The 25,766-nt window shown below is 39.3% G+C and overlaps 1 protein-coding gene across 2 annotated transcripts in view; it reads right to left on the bottom strand.

Annotated features, from left to right (window-relative positions):
• Positions 1–3,513: 3,513 nt before the first annotated feature.
• nmd3 (NMD3 ribosome export adaptor) overlaps positions 3,514–25,766 on the bottom strand; it is a 64,431-nt gene continuing 42,178 nt past the window's right edge. For both annotated transcript variants that reach the window (XM_068042179.1, XM_068042178.1), the window contains exons 11-16: positions 19,250–19,395; positions 16,199–16,311; positions 11,915–11,987; positions 8,753–8,859; positions 5,053–5,123; positions 3,514–4,186 (exon numbers count right to left, since the gene is read on the bottom strand). In XM_068042179.1, the coding sequence (XP_067898280.1) occupies positions 4,056–4,186; positions 5,053–5,123; positions 8,753–8,859; positions 11,915–11,987; positions 16,199–16,311; positions 19,250–19,395 (641 nt within the window). In that variant the 3' untranslated portion in view covers positions 3,514–4,055. The remainder of the gene's footprint in view (positions 4,187–5,052; positions 5,124–8,752; positions 8,860–11,914; positions 11,988–16,198; positions 16,312–19,249; positions 19,396–25,766) is intronic.

Below are 25,766 nucleotides of genomic sequence, written 5' to 3'. Positions count from 1 at the left end.
GGGCATGATTAGTAAGTTTGCAGATGACACCAAAATTGGTGATACAGTGGACAGTGAAGAAGGTTGTCTCAGGTTACAACAGGATATAGATAAATTGGGAAAGTGGGCAAGGGATTGGTAAATGGAATTTAAGGCAGACAAGTGCGAAGTGATACATTTTGGGAAGTTAAACCAGGGCAGAACATATACAGTGAATGGCAGGACCCTGGGGTGTTGTTGAGCAGAGAGACCTTGGGGTGCAAGTACATAGTTCCCTGAAAGTGGCAACACTGGTAGACAGGGTGGTGAAGGAGGTGTATGGCATGCTTGCCTTCATCGGCCGAGGCATTGAGTACAAGAGTTGGGACGTCATGTTAGAGTTGTACATGACGTTGGTTAGGCCGCATTTGGAGTACGGTGTGCAGTTCTGGTCGCCGCACTATAGGAAAGACGTGATTAAGCTAGAGAGGGTGCAGAAAAGATTCACAAGGATGTTGCCTGGTTTGGAGGGCTTGAGTTATAAAGAGAGATTGGATAGGCTGGGTCTGTTTTCCCTGGAGCAAAGGAGGCTGAGAGGGGACATGATGGAGGTATATAAAATTATGAGAGGTATAGATAAGGTAGATAGCCAGAGTCTGTTTCCCATGGTAGGGGTGACTAAAACTAGCGGGCATAGATTTAAGGTGAGAGGGAGGAGGTTTAAAGGGGATCAAAGGGGTAATTTTTTTTTTACACCAAGAATAGTGGGCCTCTTGGCCTAAATCTTCAAAAACGTACATTTCCTGCACGATTGTGAACAGCTGCAAAGGGAAGTAAACTAACACTTTACCAAGTATATTGTGCAGTATTTAACAGTTTCACTGGAAACAGAGAACAGGAGTCAGTGAAGAATGCAATACCTTTACAAACATAGCAGTCACTGACTGACACACACACATGATATTTTGCCACATCTGATTCAATATGCAGTTTATGACTTCTGCAGTAGGAAAGATACCTTGATTTACCTTCCAATCATCCTCAAAGCTTGCCATATGGGGGAAGCGGAGGGGGCTTACACTGCAAATGAAATTGTAACCTTTAACTGGCAAGTAACAAACTATTTGTTAAAAAAAAAAATAATTTGATTGCTGTTAACGATCAACCTTAGTTCCTTACTCAAAACGGACTGTATAAAATGTTACTAATCATTTTCTAATATTTTAATACAATAATGGATACCTTGATTATGGTTCTATTTCTTCACATCTACCCTACCTTTCTCCAGGAATTAAGCTTGTTCAGTCAAGCCATGGCATCAAATATACATTGCAAGTACCAGTAACAAGCACTAAATTTAATAGCGATCTCAATGGGAGACGAGTTGCATGTTTCTCTTCCTCCTCTAAATTTGTCCTATTTGAGTATTTTTTGCTGCAAAGTCTGCCCAGTTCAAAGGGAGCCAAGAGATAAACATTTGTGCATATTGTTGCAGCAAAATGTAATGACACATATAGAAAATTAATTGATAGAAAACAAAGGTTCAGGGAAACCAGTCTTGTTTGGAGTGAAGGGTTTAGTGTATGCCGGGAGTTAATGGTGAGTTCACTTTTATACTTAGAATATTTGGACAGTTTGTACTTGCCGATCAGAATTTTACCTCCTGCAATTTGCTAATGACACAAAAGCAAGAGTTTGGCAAATTGCACAGAGAAATGTGAAAGACTTTGGAAGGGCACAGAAAGGTTAGTGGAATGGTCAAAACGGTGTCAATCGCATTTTAATGTGGTTATGTATGAAGTGATACATTTTGGTTGAAAAAAACAAGGAATCAGAATATACACAACTGGAAGATGCTGCAGGGTATGGATAAACAGAGACATAAGGGCTCAAATACATAATTCCCTGAAACTACAGGCTGGATTTTAATTTCCCACCTCCACTCCAAAAACAGTGGCAGCCCACAGCGGATCATTATAATATGCAGGGCAGTCACACACCCCCCTCCCCCCAATCACATGGTGGGGGCTGCCTTGGCGACTGAGTCAATGGAACGCCCATTTCTGCGTAGGCGCTGGAGCCATTTTTAAAGGGCTGCCAGGCCTGTTTTGACAGACGAAAGTTGACCCTGTTTCCCCCACCCAACAACTGCAATAAAAATTAAAGTTTGACTCACCAGCTCAACTACACCAGAAAAGCCCTGATTACCCCTTTCCGATACCAAATGCACTGAGTGCAGAGTTGACCTCTTTCACCCCTCCCAACTGATCTAAGTGGAGATTTCAAGCCTTCCCCCACAACTACACTGACAATGCAGAATTGACCCATTCACACCACTCCCCACCCCAACTTCACTACAAATGCAGAGCTCCCCCCTTCCCACCTCAGTGGCACCGGCTTTCCGTGGTCAGGAAAGAGAAGGCGTGGGAGTAAGATCCACAACTGCCAGTAAGATCGCTCCTGCTTCCATTTAAATGTATTTAAATAGGTGATTTTAATATTGAAATCCAGATCCTGCCATAGAGCAGTGGATGTGCCACCACGGAGCTTCCCTGCCGCCAGGAAGATCGGGCCCAGCATTCCTGGTGTTGGGCTCCATGGCGGCCACTGCCGCTCCAATCTTCCAGCCCTCCCTCGCCACAGAGCCAGACGCTCAACAAAATACAGCCCTACATGTGCAAGTGCATAAAGTCATAAAAAGCTGACAGCACTTTGGGTTTTATAAATAGATGCATAGAGTTCACAAGCAGTAAATTTATTATCCAAAACATTAGTTAGTCCAGTTAAGTGCACTGTGTGCTGTTCTGAGTACTGCATTATAGAAAGAACATAAAGGCTTTAGAGAATGCACAGCATAGATTCAGCAGGATGATGCCGTGGTCAGGAAATTATAGTTATTAGGAGAGACCCTGTTGCACTGGTCATAACCATTTGTTACTGGCATCCGCTCTATGTCAATAACATGTAGCTAACTAAATGGGAATGTAGTTGGAGAACTCTGGTATAAATAATTGTCGTAATTCTGCAGTACCACAGTATCCTAATTAATGCAGTGATTTTATTACCTTAAAAAAAAATCAGCCACTTTTCTAAAGAGGTGTGAGCCTTCGCTCAGTCATAGCACTCTCATCTGAGGTAATAGGTTGTGGCTCAAGCTCCACTCCAAAGACCTAAGCCCATAATCTATCCTGACACATTAGTGCAGTACTAGAGGAGTGGTGTGCTGTCAGAGGTGCTGTCTGTCAGGTGAGATGTTACACCAAGACCCAGTTTGCCTTCTCAACTGAATGTAAAAGATCCCATTGCAGTATTTGAAGAGGAGGAGAGTTCACCCTGTCCTGGCCAACATTTATCCTTCCAGCAGTATTAGAAAAACAGATATCCTGGTCTGTTTATCTCATTCCTGTTTGTGGGATGTTGTGTACAAATTGGCTGCTGCATTTCCTACCTCACAGTGACATGTCAAAAACATTTAATCGGCTGTGAATTGCATCGAGATGTCCCAAGAATGTGAGAGCTGCTATATAATTGTTTTGGAAGGCAAGCACAGGGAAATAAAAGTGAAATACATCCTTTAATCTGATAATTATATTTAAACCTCTGAAAATAAAAATATGAATTCGACATGCAAACTGATAATTCCAATTTGCAGCAAACATTATTGTATGCAGTCATCAGTAATTCATATTTGTAAACCATCAGATCCTACAATCGTTAACACATGGAAACAAAGTTAATTTAATCCTTTGATGATATGGGATATTATGTAAATATGATTCAAAGAAGGTGCAAGTCTCAAATACACACACAAAATTTGAGGATCTCTTGAGTTAGCATGCTCCCTGGTAGATTACCTAGAAATTGAGTAAATGAAGTAACTTTTATCATCAATTCCAAGGTTAAATGTTAATTTCAGAATAAGAGCATATTAACTCTGCTGACTAGACTTGCAGCACTTCTAAATATGAGTTCTGATACTTCAGAATGTGTGTAAATCTTTACACAGTGAACACTAGTATTACAGTAGATAAGATCAGACAATGGTTTAGGTTACCAATTTGAGAAAAAGAAATAGTTTAATTTCAAGAAGGCTTTTTTCAGTCAATCATATCTGCTCCATCACCGCCCGTGGCATCAACAGATATATGAAGGTCCTCCAACATCTCCGCTAAACTGATCCGAGGAGCGCCATCATCATCATCACTTTCAACTGGAATATTTGAGGAATCTATGAACAAAAGTTGTTTACATTTTAAGGACAAATTTATTACAATCATATAGTTATACTTTAAATTTCAGATAAGAGTGTCAAATGGAGCAGTGTGAATCCTCAATAAACATATCAAACAATATACAAGTATCAACGGGATTCTGGATCAAATATGCTGACTCTGACCACTGATGTTACACCCAGTCAGAACAATGAAGCATTGCAGTCAGAAGATTTGCCTGCAATACGAGATTCCGATGCAGACACAACTGATCTGAGATCCTCTACAGTAAATCTGGAAACTTGGAAGGTATAAAATCAAATAACCTTTTTGATGCACAAGACACCTGCAATACAAAACTATTAATTTTCCCAGTTTTTACACCCAAAAAACCTAAGCATAGTACTCTGATGCCATCTAGGGGTAAATAATCATTATTGCCTTCCATACATACTGGAAAACTGAATATTTAGATGGTTTTTATGTCCAACCAAGTTTGAGTTGTGCAATAACAGACAGCTTTGAGTGTGCAGCAGGAATGGTAATGATCTTTAATCCTAATGGACCAATGAGAAACCCCTCATGATAAATATTTGCATGATTCTGGCCAAGTGCAATGTTGTCTTTACATCTGGTACCTCTCCACGTACATCCATCTCAGCTAGGAAGATAGAAATTATTAACAGCTGATATGAGATGTTATTTCTCCACAGGGCTGCAGGATAAGTTATAACAAAGACTTCTACCAAACAGAGATTCGGGGATGAATGAATAAGAGAAAAGTGATTTTCACTGATAATACTTCTTTTCCCCCCACCACTATAATATCAATGGCTGTTGGCTTTTAGGTCATTTTGTTCATGAACCTCAGTGTGAAACTCACCACGATAAATGTTGACATTCTTCCTAATGATATCATCATCTTCAAGGTCTTCAAGGAATTCCAAGTATTGTCTAGAATGTACAGAAATATATTACATGTTCATTACATCATTTTGAAGTATCACAATCCAGTTTTCCCATACATTTTTAAAAATAGATCATTTGGTCATGACCACGCAATAATCATTGAGACAATATTACCTTTATTGTGGTTAAATGGAACCAATTTAAAGCAGTACAGCGCAGTAAATTAATTTAATGATGTGCTGTGTCAAGGATAGGTTTGGTTTCCCACTACTGCTTATCCTAAAGATCGAAAGTTTAGTTTAGAGATACAGCACTGAAACAGGCCCTTCAGCCCACCGAGTCTGTGTCAACCATCAACCACCCATTTATACTAATCCTACACTAATTCCATATTCCTACCACATCCCCACCTGTCCCTATATTTCCCTACCACCTACCTATACTAGGGGCAATTTATAATGGCCAATTAACCTATCAACCTGCAAGTCTTTTGGCATGTGGGAGGAAACCGGAGCACACGGAGGAAACCCAGACAGACACAGGGAGAACTTGCAAACTCCACACAGGCAGTACCCAGAATTGAACCCGGGTCGCTGGAGCTGTGAGGCTGCAGTGCTAACCACTGCGCCGCCACTGTATCTCCGCATATACTATTCTCAGCTCTATGTTCAGCAGGAGTAGAACCATCAGCTCAAGAGCAAAAAATCTCACCAGCTTAGACCAAAATTAGTGCATGATGATTGAAGACAGGACGGGGGAAAGATAAAATTAAAATTTAGTGAATCCAAAAGGACAACTATGCATACTTAACATACATATGGCGGGATATGATAGTGTTTTTCGTATTAGACTAGCAATACTGAGGTTGTGTGTTTGTTCAACCATGGCAATTTCTGAAACTGAATTCAATGTCTGGGAAAGCACCAGAAAAGGTGACCATGAAAGCTGCCATATTTCTGTAAAAAAGACAATTCAACTGGTCCTGCCACCCCTTCCTGGTCTGGACTACACTTGGTTTTAGTCCCACACGGCACAGCTGACACATAGGAAGAAAAGAAGGCCATTCAGCACCTTGAGCATGTTCTGCCACGCAGTTAGATCTTTATCTGTACCTCAACTCTGTTGACCCACCTTTTCTCCACATATTTCAATATACATACCCAACAAAAATCTATAGTTCAGGTTTCAAAATTTCAATTCACGCAGCTGCCACAACTTTTTGGATAGTGAGCTCCAGATTTCCATTATCCTTTCAGTGAAAATGTGCTTCATGATTTCACTCCTAAATCAAGTGCTTTTTTCAAGATTATGCCTCTTGTTCTGGATTCCTCCACCAGAGGCAATAATTTAGTCATAGAGACAGTCATATAGTCATTTCTCTGTATCTACCCTATCAGATCCCTTTATCATTAACACCTCATTCAAATCACCCCTCAATCTTCTAAACTCAAGGGCATGTAAGCCAAACCTATGCAACCTGTAATTTATTTTAAGGTTTGCTTTCAATATGGTGCATCAGCACCAAGGCCAATATCTCTTTCTGAAAGCAATACCCAGATGTGGTCTGAACAAAGTTCTGTGCAACTAAAGCTTCATTCCCTCACTTGTGAATTCCAATGCCCTCAGAAAAAGGCCAACATCTGCCATAGTTTTACCCACTCAGTCTACGTCCATTGACACTCCCTCATCAATCTTGCTAGTGATCTCCTCAAACAGATCAACTAGATTAGTCAAACATGACCTACCTTCACAAATCTATGCTGACTCTCTAATTATCTCATGCCCCTCCAAGTACTCAGTTACTTTAGCTATGATAAATTCTCTCACTATCTGCACAACTGATGTACTTACCTGATTTAATCCTTCATTCCCTTCTTATAAAATGGAGTGATATTTACAATTTTCCAATCCAAAAGCAAAATTCCCTAATCTAAATCTGTGGAAAACTATGGCTAGCATGTGCAATTTCCTCACTAATTTGTTTTTGCAATACCATGGGGAGGAAACAAGACCTTAAACCCCATTATTATGTCCCGTGCCATTTAAAAAAAAATGTTAAATCCACTCAGTTCCTCCCTCAACTTATACTGCTGATATTTTGTCCCCTTCTTCCATTGTGAAAATTGATAGAACATACTCATTTAACAGGTCTGTCATGTCCTTATTATCCAAGAGCTCAATGTCCTTTGAAAAAGTGGTCTAGCTAGCAATTCTTTATATAGTATTACATTACATAGGGCTGGATTTTGCAATCAGCAACAAAGCAATTGCACTCACCACTGACCTTGAAGAAAGCTGCCCACAAAGATTAGCAATCTCTGTGGCATGGATTTCCCCTTTCCCAGGGTCAGTTTGAATCTGGCACCAAGTCAAGGGGATCACCAGGCGTCCAGCTAGAGTGATGTCATCAAGCAGGGTAAGCAGCCAATCACACTGAAGTATTTTCAGATAGCAAACCAGAAAGTAAAGACTACTGAATCCCTTCCCTTTTAAATTTTACAGATAGCAAAATAAATTATTGGGACGTATACATGGGATTACGGTAGAAGCTAAGCTAAACAGACTTTTAAAAATTATGCTAAGTTTCATATTTTAAAATAATGGCAAAATAGAACAAAAAATATAAAATTATTCTTTCAGGACCAGTGAGGCTATTTTGCAATAGTTATGAACTTAGTATGCCATTTAAAAAAAGCTAAATTTTTTCTCCGAAGTGTGTGCGACTTTGGAACTCTGCCTCAGAAGGTGATGGAGGCGGGGTCATTGAATATTTTTAAGGGGGAGGTAGATAGATTCTTGTTAGGCAAGGGAATCAAAGGTTATCGGGGGTAGATGGGAGCGTGGAATTCAAAACACAAATAGATCAGCCATGATCTTATTGAATGGCAGAGCAGGCTCGAGGTTCGTATGTATGTTCGTATGTTAAATCTCATTCAACAAGGTACAACTTCTTAAGAGTTTACACAGGGAGACCAACAGTCGAAGAATGGATGTTCTTGTCAGTTCAATTATTTCTAATTTACTGCATTCTGGGGGGCAGGGGAACCCTCAACAACACGCCATCTAGAGAAGCTCAGAATCACTCACAGCAATTTCTGGATTTCCACATATGTGATGCCAGAAGTTGATGTCAGTTTCACAGAGTAATGACAGCAAACGCTGACAGTATTGTGTCAGTACAACTGCAAAATCTGGGCCCCTATAAATACAATTATTGAGTTGACCAATGTCACAGTTAAATCGCTGTAAAATTATTTTTAAAACGTGCCTCAACACAGGTATGCTACTATTGGCCAAACGTATGCATTTGTCCAATTATCTTTCAAGATTGAAATACTTTCACATAGTAACAATTTAATAAGAGTTATTGTAAGGAAAATTACACTGTAAATATTGCTGGTGCAGCTTCTGGTTTTCCCAAGCAGACAGTAGGAATGATCTGACTGCATAGACACAGGAAAGGTGCGGCCAGGTAAAACTAAGCAGAAGATTCTGCACACACATCGACAATATACCAAGCAGCTTTTTCCAAAAAGGCTTGAGTTGGCATATTTAGTTTTAATGGCACAGAATTTAAGAACACATTTTTGTTAGTTTTCAAGATACTTTCAAAGTAATAGCTCCATAAATCTATTGTATTAATGGGATTGAAGATGAAAAAAGCTAGACTATACTTTTCATCATCTGTTCCCATGTCCTCATGGTCCTTGTCCAGTTCTTTAAGCTTCCAATTCCTACGATGTTGCCGCTTTCCCCGATCATAGCTCTTTTTAATCAATACCTAGAGGAAAATGTAATATGGGTTATCAAACGTAAGTAATTGACTAGTTATTATGCATTCACATCAATCTACACATCTATGTAGCAGAATGAGAAGGATCCTTTTACTTTGCCAGAAAATATTGATTTAAAATCAGTTGGTTTAATCAAAAAGATCATGCAAAACTACAATATGCTCCAAATTGCTCAAAGTTTGATTGTTAGGAATGATATATTATAAAAATGTAATCGCGTGTATTTAACAACCACTATCATTTCAGTTACGCCGCCCATGTACAAAAATGACTCAAAGTGCTTTACAAGATAGCAGAAAAGAGTGGAAGTTATGTCAGAAGGAAGAGGAATTTTTTTTTTAAATGTGCACTAAATGCCAATCAAAAAGGGTTAAGAGTCTTGTGAAAAGGAAAGAAGAGGCAATGGAGAGAAACTGGGAAAATAAATTGCACTGCCTCAGAGCAAACATAATGATAGGTTGGACAGTGTACGGAAAATGAAATAAACCAGGTTACTGGACCAGTACCAGATCTACTACACTACTGTATAAGAACATTAGTAAAATTTCCCTTATGTTTCTCTGTAAAATAAAAAGTAAAGGAATTGCACATTACAAAAGTAGGAGTAAGAGCAAAGAAGTTATTGTAAATAATGGGCACAAGACTGATTACATTGAACTGTTGATGTCATTTTCCAATGAAGGGTACATTTGGTGCACAAATATTTAGAAACTGAATAACTGACATCTTCAATAATTTTGTTAAACATGTTAAGTAATCTTGTAATCCTTGCAATTCATTTTAACTGCCCACCCTAACTCCCATCCCCCACAAGGTAAGAGGTCTAACATCCTGCCAGTACTCTGAGTTGCATTCCGTGACCACCTGTTTTCACATCCATTATGGATAGAATTAGTTAGAAATTACAACACAAAACAAGCCACTTTTCCCAGCCAGCCCATGTTGGTGTTTATCATTCACACAAACAGCAGTACTGAACCAATATGCCATCTTTTGTTCTTATACTTTTTTATATCCATTTTCATTCAACCACCTATGTAGCCTATTCTTAAATGTTGACATGGTCTCTGTTTCAATCACTAACTCTGACAGTGTATTTCATAGCCTCAACTCTATAAAGCTTCTCTTGCTCTCAGACCTACATCTCTTACATTTAATGTCACATTATTTCCCTCAATCCAAAATAGGTAGACTAGCCCCTATATCTTTCCTTCTTCTGATACTCATTAGTTAAACTGATTAGATATTCAAAACATAAGTATAAAAACTAAATCAACATGGTAAACCGATTGTATGTGAATTACAAAGAAACACTGCTCAACACCCCAGGAAGAATTTAATCTTTTATTCCAACTATTTATTCAAATTCAGTAACCCAAGGCTTGACACCGTAAACAAGCATCTTTAGCCCTTTTGCATCTGGAATATTAGTAAAACAGATTTATTGCAGTTGAGATGTGCAAAAATTAAATCAATTACACTGTTTTCTCTTATTGTACATAGGCATTTGCAAAAATACATTGGCATTTTCTGTACTGATTTTTAAAAAAATATCATTGTTACGACCAGGTGAGAAAGAGGTCGAGGGTTCCCTTTCAGTCTTCACCTGGTCTTACTGTAGCAGGGTTTAATTTTAAACACCCTGTGTTTTTAGCTTCCCCTTGGTGAATCCTTGTTCACTGCTTTCTGATTATAAGGCAAAGACTCCAGCACAAACAAGCTTTCTTAGGTTTCAAGAAAAGTTGAAATTTATCACACTTAAACCTAAACTCTAATTCGGTTAACGCCTATGGATACACAATGCGCCCACGCAAGCATGCATAAGCGATACACACATAAATAGAGACAGAAAAGATAAGAAAAAATAAAGTGGAAAAGTTTGAGGCAATATCTGAAGAGGTTTTTCCATTATGGTTCTTCAAGCCCACTGTAGTGTCCTTGATTATAGATAGATCTTGCTTTTCGCTGGGGCCCAGTATTCTTCCTAAACCTTGTTCACTGTAGGAGACTTTTCTCTCTTGAGGTTCATGTGTCTTCAGAGGCTTGTAAGAAAGAGATGGGAGCAGACAGGAGAGAGATCTTCTCAGTCCAGGAGCAAATCGACTTTCTGCCCATACTGTTGGTACAAATTCAAAAAACGCAGGTTGCCCAGCAGGTTAGTCATGTGACTAGCTAGTTTGACCATGTCCGTTTGCGTATTCAGCCATCTTAGCAGTCAACCAGGAATGCGAGCTCCCCCACTTTCAATGTCTGGTGGTCAAAAGTCCATTGTGGGTTGAATGCGTCAGGGAATGGCTTCTTTGTCCTTCCAAACACTGTCTCTTGATATGCAAATGCCTTTTCCAGCCACGGCTGATCTGTTTAACAAGTCCTTTCTTCTCTCCAGTAACAGTTTAAAATCAATTTTCATGACAAAATTAATGTGTCCCATTCTTGGCAGGTGGGGGCCGAGCATGACAATCATATTGGTAACTCTGTGCCCCCTATTATAGAGAAGGACGAGCAGCACTAAGTTCCCCTCTAAATCACACACGATCATGAATTGGACCTATGCCATCATTCCTTCACTGTCACTGGATCAATAATCAATATCCTGGAATTCCCTACCCAACAACAATGTGGGAGTACAAGAACTACAGTTGTTCAAGGAGAAGGCCCCTCACTGTCTTCTCAGAGCAAGTACAGATGGGCAATAAATGCAGTCATTGCCCCCACACCCCAAGACCAAAAAAAAGATATAAATAGGACATCTGGTTTCTTTACATTTCAAAAAGTGCATGGAATAAAGCAAAGAGCAAATGAGGCAAAGCCCTTTGGATCAATCGTTTCAGAGTGGAGTTTCAGGCGTGGTGCTCCCCCTTTAATATCGGCACCATGTCTGATTTGTTAATGGAATATACATCCCATTGAATAATTTCCGATAGAATATCCTTTACTTACTAAGGATGTAGATTCAAAAAAATAATCAAGTTCACTTTTTTGAAACAAGACCGTTATCAAAAATATTTATATTCCTATTATAATTACAAGGATATTTCTTACCACATCAGGAACATGTTGAGAATTCATTTTGTTCACATGCTCATCATTGAGGTTTGAATTAACCAGATCATGCCTAAAAAATAATAGATATTTATTTATATAAATACATGCACAAACATCTGAATCACTTCATTCAGCAAGCATATTATTCCTAAAATGGTTTTAGTGCAACCATACATTTATTTTAAATGCTTGCAGAGCTTCCATGGCACTGCTCATTTTGTCAGGCGATATGCTATTGTGCCTTGCCCAAGATCATGGCTTCTGTAGCAGATTTATTGTAACTTTGGCACCAATGTGAAAGGTAGGTTTAAATAAAGAAAACACAGTCTGCTTAAGATTACTTAAATAAAGATATTCTTAATTTGTTAAAGCATTTGACGTATTAATACAATCTATCTGCCATCTGGGCAGGACCAGGACCAATTTCCTCTTGGTGGGGGTGGGGGGAGCTGCTAATGCTATCGGGGAGGGTTTAAACTAGAATGGCAGGGGGATGGGAATCTGAACAGGGAGAGAGAGGAGGAGGAAACAAGGATAGAAATAAAAGACAGAAAGGTAAGAAGCAAAAGTGGAAGGCAGAGAAAACAAGGGCGAGAAACAAATGGGGCCATAGTGCAAAATAAAGCTAAGATTACTTACAATGTTAAAAAGACAAGTCTAAAAGCATCGTGTCTTAATGCATGGAGCATTCGCAATAAGGTAGGTGAATTAACAGTGCAAATAGATATAAACGGTTATGATATAGTTGCGATTACGGAGACATGACTGCAGGTTGACCAAAGATGTGAACGGAACACCCAGGGGTATTCAATACTTAGGAAGGACAGGCAAAAAGGGAAAGGAGGTGAGGTAGCATTGTTAGTAAAGAAGGAAATCCATACAATAGTGAGGAAGGATTTGGCTCGGAAAATCATGATGTGGAATCTGTAAGGATGGAGCTAGGAAACACCAAGGGGCAGAAAACGTTGGTGGGGGTTGTCTATAGGCCCCCGAACAGTAGTGGAGATGTAAGGGATGGCATTAAACAGGAAATCAGAGACGCATGCAATAAGGGTACAACTGTAATCATGGGTGAATTTAATCTACATATAGATTGGTCAAACCAAATTAGCAATAATACTGTGGAGAAGGATTTCCTGGAGTGTGTACGTGATGGTTTTTTGGACCAATACGTTGAGGAACCAACTAGAGAATAGGCTATCCTAGACTGGATATTGTACAATGAGAAAGGATTAATTAACAATCTTGGTGTGCGGGGTCCCTTGGGGAGGAGTGACCATAACATGATAGAATTCTTCATTAAGATGGAGAGTGAAGTAGTTGAATCCAAAACTAGGGTCCTGAATCTAAATAAAGGAAACTACAAAGGGATGAGGCGCGAGTTGGCTATGGTAGATTGGGGAACTTTACTAAAAGGGTTGACAGTGGATAGGCAATGGATAATATTTCAAGAACATGTGCATGAATTACAACAATTATTCATTCCTGTCTGGCGCAAAAATAAAACTGGAAAGGTGGCTCAACTGTGGTTTACAAAAGAAATTAGGGATAGTATTAGATCCAAAGAGGAGGCATATAAAACTGCCAAAAAAAAGCAGTAAGTCTGAGGATTGGGTACAGTCTAGAATTCAGCAAAGGTTGATTAAATGGGGGAAAATAAGAGTAATAGAGTAAACATGCGGGGAACATAAAAACTGACTGTAAAAGCTTCTATAAATATGTGAAGAGAAAAAGATTAGTGAAGACAAATGTGGGTCCCTTGCAGTCAGAAATGGGGGAAATTATAATGGGGAACAAAGAAATGGCAGAATAACTAAACACATACTTTGGTTCTGTCTTCACAAAGGAAGATACAAATAACCTCCCAGAAATGTTAGGGAACCAAGGGTCTAATGAGAGGGAGGAACTGAAGGAAATCAGTATTAGTAAAAAAAAAAATAGTGCTAGGGAAATTAATGGGGTTAAAGGCTGACAAATCCCCAGGGCCTGATAATCTGCATCCCAGAGTACTAAAGGAAGTGGCCCTTGAAACAGTGGATGCATTGGCGGTCATCTTCCAAAATTGGATAGACTCTGGAGCAGTTCCTACAGATTGGAGGGTGGCAAATGTAACCACACTATTTAAAAAAGGAGGGAGAGAAAAAACAGGGAACTACAGGGAAAATGCTGGAGTCTATTATAAAGGATGTGATAGCAGAACACCTGGAAAGCATAAGCGGAATTGGACAAAGTCAGCATGGGTTTACGAAAGGGAAAGCATGCTTAACAAATCTACTGGAATTTTTTAACGATGTAACTAGTAGAATAGATAAGGGAGAACCAGTGGATGTGGTGTATTCGGATTTTCAGAAGCCTTTTGATAAGGTCCCAGATAACAGGTTAGTGTGCAAAATTAAAGCACAAGGGATCAGGGGTACTGGCATGGATTGAGAATTGGTTGACAGACAGGAAACAGAGAGCAGGAATAAACAGGTCTTTTTCGGGGTGGAAGGCAGTGACTAGTGGGGTACCGCAGGGATCAGTGCTTGAGCCCCAGCTATTCACAATACATATTAACGACTTGGGCGAGGGAACTAAATGTAACATTTCCAAGTCTGAAGACGACACAAAGCTTGGGGGGGGGGGGGGGGGGGGGGGAATGTGAGCTGTGAGGAGGATGTAAAGAGGCACCAATGTGATCTAGACAAGTTGGGTGAGTGAGCAAATGCATGGCAGATGCAGTTTAACCTGGAGAAATGTGAGGTTATCCACTTTGGTTGTAAAAACAGAAAGGCACATTATCTGAATGGTGATAGATTGGGAAAGGGGGAGGTGCAACGAGACCTGGTGTCCTCGTACACCAGTTGCTGAAAGCAAGCATTCAGATGCAGCAAGCAGTTAGGAAAACGAATGATATGTTAGCCTTCATTGCAAAAGGATTTGAGTACAGGAGCAAGGATGTCTGACTGCAGTTATACAGGGCCTTGGTGAGACCACATCTGGAGTATTGTGTGCAGTTTGGGTCTCCTTATCTGAAGAAGGATGTTCTTGCCATGGAGGGAGTGCAAAGAAGATTTACTAGGCTGATTCATAGGATGTCAGGATTGACATATGAGGAGAGATTGGGTCGACTAGGTCTATATTCACTGGAGTTTAGAAGAATGAGAGGGGATCTCATAGAAACCTATAAAATTCTAACAGGACTAGACAGGCTAGATGCAGGGAGGATGTTCCTGCTGGCTGGGGAGTCCAGAACCAGGGGTCGCAGTCTCAGAATACGGGGTATGCCATTTAGAACCGAAATGAGGAGAAATTTCTTCACTCAGAGGGTGGTGAACCCGTGGAATTCTCTACTGCAGAAGGCAGTGGAGGACAAATCATTAATTATATTCAAGAAGTAGATATATTTCTTGATGCCAAAGGGATCAAGGGATATGAGGAAAAAGCAGGAACAGGGTACTGAATTAGACGATCAGCCATGATCTTTTCTGAATGGCGGAGCAGGCCTGAAGGGCTGACTGGCCTACTCCTGCTTCTATTTCTATGTTTCCATCTGTGAGATGTGGGCAGGGTGACTTAGGGATGGTTATGGATGTGCCAAAAATCCAGTGAAAAAAACATATTTAAATACATCTGAAAACAAACCAGGCTATTTCAAAAATTATCTTTGGAATTCTCTACTGCAGAGGGCTGTGAATGCTACTAATATGGAGATTACTGAGTATACTCAAGACTGAGATCAGTAGATTCTTGGAATCTAAACGAATTGAGTATGGGGATTGGGCAGGAAACTGAAATTGAGGTCGAAGATCGTCCACAATTTTATTGAATGGTTGAGCAAGCTCAAAGGATATGGCCTACTCATGCTCCTATTTTTCATGTTCTTATGAAAACAAAAAAGCATGCAGATTTGGATGACACACAAGTACACAACTTTGTGGCAAGTGGACAGCAATTACAAGTGCAACAGCAAACTGCTACATAGGCAATGCATATAATAAAACACTGAAAGTTTTCCGATTATAAATACTGGCATGATATTTCATTAATATTAATATTTGAGTTTACATTAATATTTGAGTTTACAGAATGTCTCCCACTAGAGTGAAATGTCCAAGTACCATACACAAATTTAGGGTAATGAATGTCAAATGGGTAGTTTATGAAAGAAAATAAAAACCTTCACAAATTTTAGTATATGCACTTAAAATATGCTTCAAATTATGTTGAAGACAATTCACATCTTAAGTCATATTGCTTTACAATTCTTAAATTAACTGCCTTTTATAGGCAATTACTGACCCCAACACCAGATCCCCGTGATTAAGCAAATGTCCCAAATGAGTACGGCAATAGTATTGTTGGCTAGTATCCATCTCAGATGTTTTCTGTACCCAGACCCCAGCCAATGTATGCTAGAATAAAAGTTGAAAAAAAATGTTACAAGCAAAATCACAATTTAGTAGTCTGAAAAAAAATGGCATGGAAACATTTTCCCCAAATTATTATTTTGGCTAAAGGGAAACAATAAAAAGATGCTGTAATTCATGACATCTTTACCGATTTACTTTGCAACGTTTAAGATTACTATACTATTTAAAAATGTGTCCTGCAAATTTTACGCACCTGCAAAAGTACAAAATGAGAAAAGTATAAAAAATTCACTAATGGCATACAAAGCAGTTGAACCCCATTTATTCGACTTCTTGAAATGCACACATTAGTTTCATGTGTTGCTTTAAAAAACTAGAACATTTTTTATAGCAGAGTACAAAGGACAAAGAACAATACAGCACAGGAACAGGCCATTTGGCCCTCCAAGCCTGCGCCGATCTTGATGCCTGCCGAAACTAAAATCTTCTGCACTTCCAGGGACCGTATCCCTCGATCCCTATCCTATTCATGTATGTGTCAAGATGCCTCTTAAACGTCACTATTGTACCTGCTTCCACCACCTCCCCCGGCAGCAGGTTCCAGACACTCACCACCCTCTGTGTAAAGAACTTTCCTCGCACATCCCCTCTAAACTTTGCCCCTCTCACCTTAAACCTATGTCCCCTAGTAACTGACTCTTGCACCCTGGGAAAAAGCTTCTGACTATCCACTCTGTCCATGCCGCTTATAAATTTGTAAACCTCTATCATCTCACCCCTCCACCTCCGTCGTTCCAGTGAAAACAATCCGAGTTTATCCAACCTCTCCTCATAGCTAATGCCCTCCAGACCAGGCAACATCCTGGTAAACCTTTTCTGTACCCTCTCCAAAGCCTCCACGTGTGGCGACCAGAATTGCACGCAATATTCTAAGTGTGGCCTAACTAAAGTACAGTTAGGAAAGTACCTTGTTAAACCAGTTTGGGAAGTTTACTGTGGAATACCAAATGAATATCAGTACAGTTTATTTTAAAATACGAATGATAGCTTTGAAGGAAGTAGCACCACAATATCATAATTTATGAAGAACATGAAAAGTAACCGAACAATAACAGAGGATGCTTTTGCCTCATAGTTTGGCAGCCCAAGTTCTCTCTGCTTGCTTAAATCTAAAACGTTTTTAACTAATGCTCGAGAAGAAAAAAGGAAGCATTGCCGACTGGTGACAAACTGTATCAGCAATGAGATTTAGGTTATGGGATGCAGTATTCCAGACTAGATCGGAGTAACAAAAGGGCTAGACAGAAAAATCAAATTAAGGAAAACAAAAAAAATACATAGAATGTAGTACTTTCTTGCAAGTTTTAAAATCACGTTTTCAGCATGCAAGTTTAGAAATACAATTGATAGGAAAAAAAACAAACACAAAATTTACCCAAAGTACCTGCAAACCAACAGGAAGTCACAATTATCAGAAAATGTTTGCAGCAGGATTTTTGCATTTGATTTTGATTTTAGATTTTTTTAGTGCACATCTGAACAACTTCTCATCAATAAACTCACCTGAAGCTTTCATTACAAAACATCATAATTGTTGTGAAATCATTTGCTTTATACAAAGGGTAAAGATGGGGCTTTGTCTAATTTTTGGTTAAGGGCTGCTCTCAAAACTTTTGGAAACTTAACACACTGTAGGTTGGAAAGTTGAAGGGATGTCAAATGGCAACAGTCCAAGTAGCAATTTTCAGTCATGAGTCAATTACATAACCAAGCTCTTATTTCACACTAACAAAGGCAGTTAAAACCAGCAAAATGTATCAGGCAGTGATAACCTGCCTGTTTATGCCAAGTTTGCAGTCACTTTACTGATGTGGCACTTCTGAATGTCTGTTAGAGCAACTGAATTAAGTCTCCTGTTAATTGCAAGAAATGCTTTCAACCATCACACATCAGAAAACATCTGGAAAAGGTGGTCTCACACCTCGAATAATGGGATTTAGTTGGAAAATGAAAGCAGCTGGTGCAAAGCCAAACCAAAATATGTTAAGCTTCTAAAGTTAACACAAATTTAGATAGCTTACCAACTTATCCAACATTTTAATGATGGAGAAGTTCAACCATTAAAATAAAAGAGGTGGTTGAAAGATGGTGATCAATGCACCTTTCACACATTTGAGTATGTGTGGAGTCCTACATTCCCAACTTCACAAAGTTCTGAGCAAGAAATGAATGCAACTCTCACTTACATTGTTATGAAATCTTCAGTACAGTAAAAATGTATTCATATATTTGTTGCGTCATTTCTCTATGACTATTTTTTTCCTTTTATTTTTTTTCCCTCACACAATGTCTAAAAGGCATCATAGGCTTCCATTAATAAACATTTCTATATTAAAACATATTTTTTCTATATTGTATGATTAATTAACTCCGACAACAAATACTTAATTGAAATGCCCACTACAAATGCACCAGTTATTGCCACCCAAGAGGCACATTTTTAAAATCTAACCATTCAGTACAGAAAATAAATTCCAGATATCTTAGCATTTACTACAATGTTAAAACAGACACCCACATGTATTTGATCCACTGAATTTAAGGTAGACCTGTTTTTACTACGCGACAAAGGTCTACTTAGTTACTATGAATTTAGCTGCGCAAAGTATTGAAGTATGCATTATGGAAGCCAGCAAATTTTTAATTCAACTGTTATTGTAAAATTTCTGAATATGATTTGCACAAGTTTTTACTATCACTCCAATGTGACAAAATGTATCTAATATATGTAAACGCAGCAGAGCACTAACGAATGTCTGCTGGCTTGGAAGAATCAGAAAGCTCTTATTTATTCTTTCAATAATTCTGACAATGTGGAAAACTCCACTTTTGCAAAAATTACTTTCTACAAGAGAAATTTGTTTTCTTAGACCCTAAGCAGAAAATTTCACACCTCGTCAAAGATCATCTGTTCACTTACTCTGGTAGATTTTGTGCCTGCACCAGGAACACGCTTGCAGTCTCCAACTATGTCAATATCCATAACAATAAACTCCTCCAGCTGCCCAGGTTGATACAGGCTGTAAAAGGGGGAGCGCCAATAAGTAGAGCCATCAATTTCAGCAACTACAAGTAATACAAAAAGACAAATTAGGACACTTCAACCCTATCTATTGTGGGACTTATCTCCTATTGCAACATTGAAAGAATAAAGCTACTATAATTACAAAAAAACTAAACAAACTATAAGCTACACAGTTGATTTGGAGTACAGGAAAATGCTAACACAACCAAGGGATTCAGAATACAAATTGGAAGAGAGAATGACATGCAGGTAACACACCATCTTAGCCAGCTATTGTTTCACTATCTACAGCCACTTTACTCCAAGTTAATTTTACTAATGCCCACTGTGCACTGTTCAAATCCACCTCTAGTAGCCTACATTATACAACAGAAGAAAATGTTGTTACTTGTAGTGTATTATACAGTAAATTATCTTGCATTAGAAAATGGTTTTACTGGGATGGAGAGCTTCTCTACAGGAAAAAAACATTCACTCACTTCATTGTTCTATACAAAAAAATTAAATTGCAATGAATACATTGATATCTCATCAATTTTTCCCTCGAGATTTTTCTATGGCTAGTAGAAGTAAGGAAAGATTGTGCAGCAATATCTCTCGTACACACAAGCGCCTTCTGTTGCAGTAGCTGAAGTCTACAATCAAGTGTGCATTAACTTAAGTATTAGAAACCTTGCTTCATTAAGTTAGGTCCAAAAACAGACCTTAAATATTTTTAATACCCAGTAAAGATCTATAGTTTAAATTCAGTCCAACATGTACATATATAAATTTAATAGGGTAGTCCTGCAACGTTGCCATAACAATACTAGCATTATGTAAGGGCAAACAAAATTCAAGATATGCCCTAAATACAAGAAAAACATATAAACGCACAATAACTATCAAAATGCATTTTCCAATCCCAGTTTACAATAACAAAAATTATTTAATAGAAAATGAAAACACTCAAACAGAAGACAGTATCTATCAAGATAGGAAGGCAGAGTTAGTGTTTCAGATCATAATCTGGTTCTGACGAATGGTCATCAACACGAAAACGATAATCCTACTTTCCATTCCCCACAGATGCTGCCTGACCTGCTGAGTAATTCCAGCATTTTCTGTTTTCATTTCAGCTTTCCGGCAATTGCAGTATTTCATTTTCTGTCTCATTAAATAATTAGTATTTTTTCACTATCTCTCCTGAAGCAGTGATTCATCTGGACTACAGTTTCATGGGCACTGACACACCTATCACATTTCACCCAAATAGGTATTCAGATTTGAGTCAGCTTTAAAACCACAGTAGTGGCATCAGAGTCAACCTTAATCCTGTGTTCATGAACATCTACACATATTTTCCAGCAAATGGGTTTGGGAATTGAGACTGATTTTAACCTAACCGAGACCAGAGACACCGGAGGTAACTAATGCTCACACTGCTGCCCAGGATGAGAACACTAACAGCACAAATCACTGGATAAATGCACTGAGCCTTATACGCCACGAAGGTCCCAAAGCCATTTCATTATGCGCTAATGGCATATTCACAGCAGTCCCCTTAAAATAAGTCACTATTCTGCATCATAATTGCCATAATTAGCCCTAAATTGTACCTTATTGTGGGAACTGCTTTCAATTATGAGCCACTTTTCAACACTGGGTCTTGCCTATAATTCAATTGCAATATTATGCCACACCAGTTTAAATTATTTATGGAAAAATTACATTTCCTTTACGAAGAATTAAAAGCTGACATGTATACACATTCAAGCTGTACTCTTGACTTGTGATAGTCAGAATCCCTTTACTGCATTACAAGCTTGAAACTGCTTCCACAATATTCTTTATAGGATGATGGGCACGATCAATGAATCTTTAGTGCTACACTCTGGTTCAACTCTAAAGTACTGCAATGCAATTCTAGGGCAAGCACTTTGACCTTGATAAATATAAAATCTCTACTACATATTAAAATTGGTAAGTCAGTGACACCATTCCAGTCAGACTCTGGCTATGGCGGAAATAATTGTCCAGTGTCAGCATCTACCTGCAGTAGCAGCATGTCTGTAAATGAAGCTGTAAAAGATCGACTTTAAAGCAGTCATATTGACATTAGGTGAAAAAGATTTGGCACTGTTGTCCTGACAATAGCCTATTTGCTCTACAAAATTCAATTATTTCCAGCAACTTACATCAGATAGGACCAAATACCAAGCAGCCTCCCCATCAGGATGCCAAGATGCTTAGCATAACAGTTTTACCAAGACAAAGGAACCTCCATAAATCCATCCTTTCAAAAGACAGCCAGTCCATAAGGTAGAAAGCATTATTTCAGCTTCAGGTATGTAACATCTTATATGTTCTCCTTTCCTGACAGGAACACTTGATTCAACCATTCTACCATTGTCTCAAAGCATCCATTGCAGACACGGCAAAAGGGAGCACAACAGCTGTTTAGAATCAAAACTTGCCGATTCTACAAGCGTGTACATACAGACTTCGGTAAAAAACAATCTGCTGCTCTACACTGACTTTAAATTCTAAATTGGAGGTCTGCGAATGTTGTACCATTGTTTAAAAAGGGTGTGAGGGATAAGCAAGGTAATTATTGATCAGTCAGTCTGACCTCGATGCTGGGCAAATTGTTAGAATCTATTATGAGGGACAGGGTAAACTGTAGCTTAAAAAGGCATGGATTAATCAGGGATAGTCAGCATGGATTTGTTAGGGGAAGATCATGTCTTACTAACTTGATTAAGGTTTTTGAGGCAGTGACAAGGCGGATTGGTAAAGGTAGTGCAGTGGATGTGGTTTACATGGATTTTAGTAAGGCATTTGATAAGGTCTCGCATGGCAGACTGACCAGTAAAATGAAAGACCATGGGATACAGGGGAAGGTGGCAGGTTGGATCCAGAATTGGCTCAGTGACAGGAAACAAAGGGTAGTAGTCGACTGATGTTTTTGTGAATGGAAAGAGGTTTCGAGTGGTGTTCCACAGTGCTCAGTGTTAGGTCCCTTGCTGTTTGTGGTATATATTAATGATTTGGACTTAAATGTGGGAGGCATGATTGGGAAATTTGATGACACAAAAATTGGCCGTGTAGTTAATTGTAAGGAGGAAAGCCGTGGACTCCAGAATGATATCAATGTTTTGGTTCGTGGGTAGAAAAGTGACAAATGGAATTCAATCCCGAGAAGTGTGAGGTATTGCAATTAGGGAGGGCAAATAAAGCGATGGAATATACAATAAACAGGAAGATACTGATGGGGGTAGAAGAAGAGAGACACCTTGGAGTGCATTCCACAGGTCCCTGAAAGTGGCAGGACAGGTGGATAGAGTGAAGGTGGCATATGGATTGCTTTCCTTTATTGGCCAAGGTATACAGTACAGAAGCAGGGATGTGATGCTGGAACTGTAGAGCGTTGGTTAGGCCACAGCTGGATAATTGCATGCAGTTCTGGTCACATTACAGAAAGGACATAATTTCTCTGGAGAGAGCACAGAGGAGATTTACAAGAATATTGCCAGGGCCTGAAGGTTGCAGCTATGGGGAAAGATTGGAGAGGCTAGGGTGGTTTTCCCTGGAACTGAGGAGGCTGAAGAGTGACTTGATTGAGCTGTACAAAATTATGAGGGGCCTAAGATACAGTGGACAGGAAGGACTCATTTCCCCTGGCAGGGAGGTCAGTTACCAGGGGGCACAGATTTAAGGTGATTGATAGAAGGATTAGAGGGGACATGGGGGGAAACTTTTTCACCCAGAGGGTGGTGGGTGTCTGGAATTCACTGCCAGGAATAGTGGTGGAGGCAGAGACCCTCAATTCTTTTAAAAGATACCTGGACATGTACCTGAGGTGCTGTAACCTGCAGGGCTATGGACCAGGCGCTGGAAGGTGGGATTAGTTTGGACGGATAGTTTATTCGACTGGTGCAGTCATGATGGGCTGAATGGCCTCCTTCTGTGTCATAATTTTTCTATGGCTCTAACTGCAATTTCACACAAGGCCACTGGATGCCCTTGAATGAGAAACTCCTTTGAAAGTATGTAGCATCTTTACAGTTACACAAAATACCTATAATGCTCTCTGTGAAAGTTAAAACTCGAAGACCACCTTAATGAAATGGTCCTATCCCCATACTGAGAAGTTAAACTGCAGCCATAGCCCTCAGATAAGGTGGACGTTTGAAGGCTTCTATTGCCTGTGGAAGATCTTGCTTAGCCTCAATGAATTCAAAGATGGATGAGAGAATTTAAAGTTAAATGTCATCATGAATGCCCAAAAGAACATAAATTTACTGACATACCTCTAAGTTTTCATACACATTGTATTTCTCCTGATTACAATACCCTTTCCAACAATAAAAAAGCCAGGCCACACTATGGGAATTCTTCCCTATCCACATTGATAAATCTCTGGACGTAGGCGAGGGGAAATTATTTTACCATAACCCCAGCAAAAGAAATTGCACATGGAAGGCAGACTACTTCACCACAAGCCCCGCCTCACCTACAGAGCAAGTTTGCTGGCTCTCCCTGCTTTTCCTTCCCCACCATCATCTTTTCCTAAACTGCTCTCTCCCCTCTTTCATCCTGGTCATGTGTTCCCACCCCTCCTTGAGCTCCTTCCCCTATTCTCCACCACTCCCCTCCTTTCTCCCCAGCCTGGTTCCAAATAGTCCTCTCTGACTGATCTGTAAATGGTATTTGGTCTTGATTCGCCATGTGCAATGCAACGAGAGATCAACTAGTCATTTATGAAAGTTTTTGTTTGTTCGTTAGCATCATCTTCCCAGAAGGTTGACTATCATGGATCTCCACCTCTGTCTGTCCTGTACTATCCTTACACATTCTGCATAGGTCAACTGCATCCAGTCCATTATATCTATCATCCATTTTCTTCTCTGCTTTCCTCTCTACATTTTCCATCGATCTTTCCTTCCAATAATTGCCTCTGTCTACCTTCTGCTCTAATGATGTGACTGAAGTATTGTATCTTTCTCTTTTTGATGTTATGCACTAATTTCCTCTTTTCTCCAGCCATTTCCAGCACTTCCTCATTAGCCTGTGTAAGATATGCGAAACATCCTCCGATATGTTCACATCGCAAATGCATTCAACTTATCAATAGTCTCTTTATTTGTTGTCCATGTCTCCAAGGCATTTAACACAGATGATAAAATGTAGCACCTCAGCATTCTTCTACTAAGAGTCAGGGTCAGTTTCTTTGATGTTAATAAGTCCTTCATTGACAAAGCTGGTCTTGGCTATCTCAATTCTCCTTTGGATCTCATAGTCAGATTTCCATCATCTGTGATAACCTGCCCAAGGTATATAAACCTTTTCAGTTGTTCCAGGACTTGTCCATTGACTTCAATTTTCACTTCCAGGGTTGGGTCCCTGCTCATCACCATTGTCTTGGTTTTTTTCACATTCATTCTTAATCCATGTTCCACACTCCTTGCATTCAGTTTGTTCACAATTTCCTGTGGAGCCTCTTCTGACTCTGCAATCAGTGCAGTGTCATTTGCATATATCAAGCTGTTAATGTTCAACCCACCAATATCGCAACCCGGTAGATGTTCTATGTCTCTGAAGATAGTTTCAGTGTACAGGTTGAACAGTTTTGGGAACATAACACATCCCTGGCACACTCCTCTTTTGATTGGGAAACTGTCTGACAAGCCGCTATCAAGTCTCATTACCGCTGAATGCTTCCAATATAGATTCTGAATTATCCATTTATCATTTGTCAATTTCTAGTTTGTTTCAGCACTCCATTATTTTCTGATGGTAGACTCTATCAAATGCCTTTTCATAGTTTATAAAGCATACATACACAGATTTTTGTACTTCCAGATATCTTTCGATCACTACTCTCAAGTTAAAGATGCCCTCTCTTGTTCCTTTCTTTGGTCTGAATCCTGACTCACTATCTATCTCTGCTTCTATAGATTGGTCATTTCTTTCCAAAATGACTATTAAAATCATTTTCATTACATGGTTCATGAGGCTTATTATCTTGTGCTCTGAACACTCTAGGGGTTTTGGTTTCTTTGGGATCTTAATGAACATTGACTGTATAAGATCCACAGTTATGAATCCCGTTCTGTAAATTTTGTTGCAGAGGTCTGTCTGTGTCCCAATTACATCATCATTCAGGGCTTTCAGGCATTCTGTTTTACTTAGAGTTAAAATGCTTCACTTTTGGATGCTCTTCCCCGCCTTTTATTGTTTTCATTCTTTCTGCTTTCCAGGTTATATTCCTCCGTCGAGTAAATCACTACTCCATGACTGCTGCTAATTCAATTGCAATTAAACACCGATTAATTCTAAACGGAGTTGAGTAGGCCACAACACCAAAGAGTATAACCACTGACTAATTTACTGTAGTGCTAAAATATGAAAATAAATATCAACAAACCCT

The sequence above is a fragment of the Heterodontus francisci genome, chromosome 11, assembly GCF_036365525.1.
Source record: "Heterodontus francisci isolate sHetFra1 chromosome 11, sHetFra1.hap1, whole genome shotgun sequence".
Taxonomy (NCBI): domain Eukaryota; kingdom Metazoa; phylum Chordata; class Chondrichthyes; order Heterodontiformes; family Heterodontidae; genus Heterodontus; species Heterodontus francisci.
The sequence above is the reverse complement of the archived record's forward strand: the minus strand, read 5'-3'. Positions and strand labels throughout refer to the sequence as shown.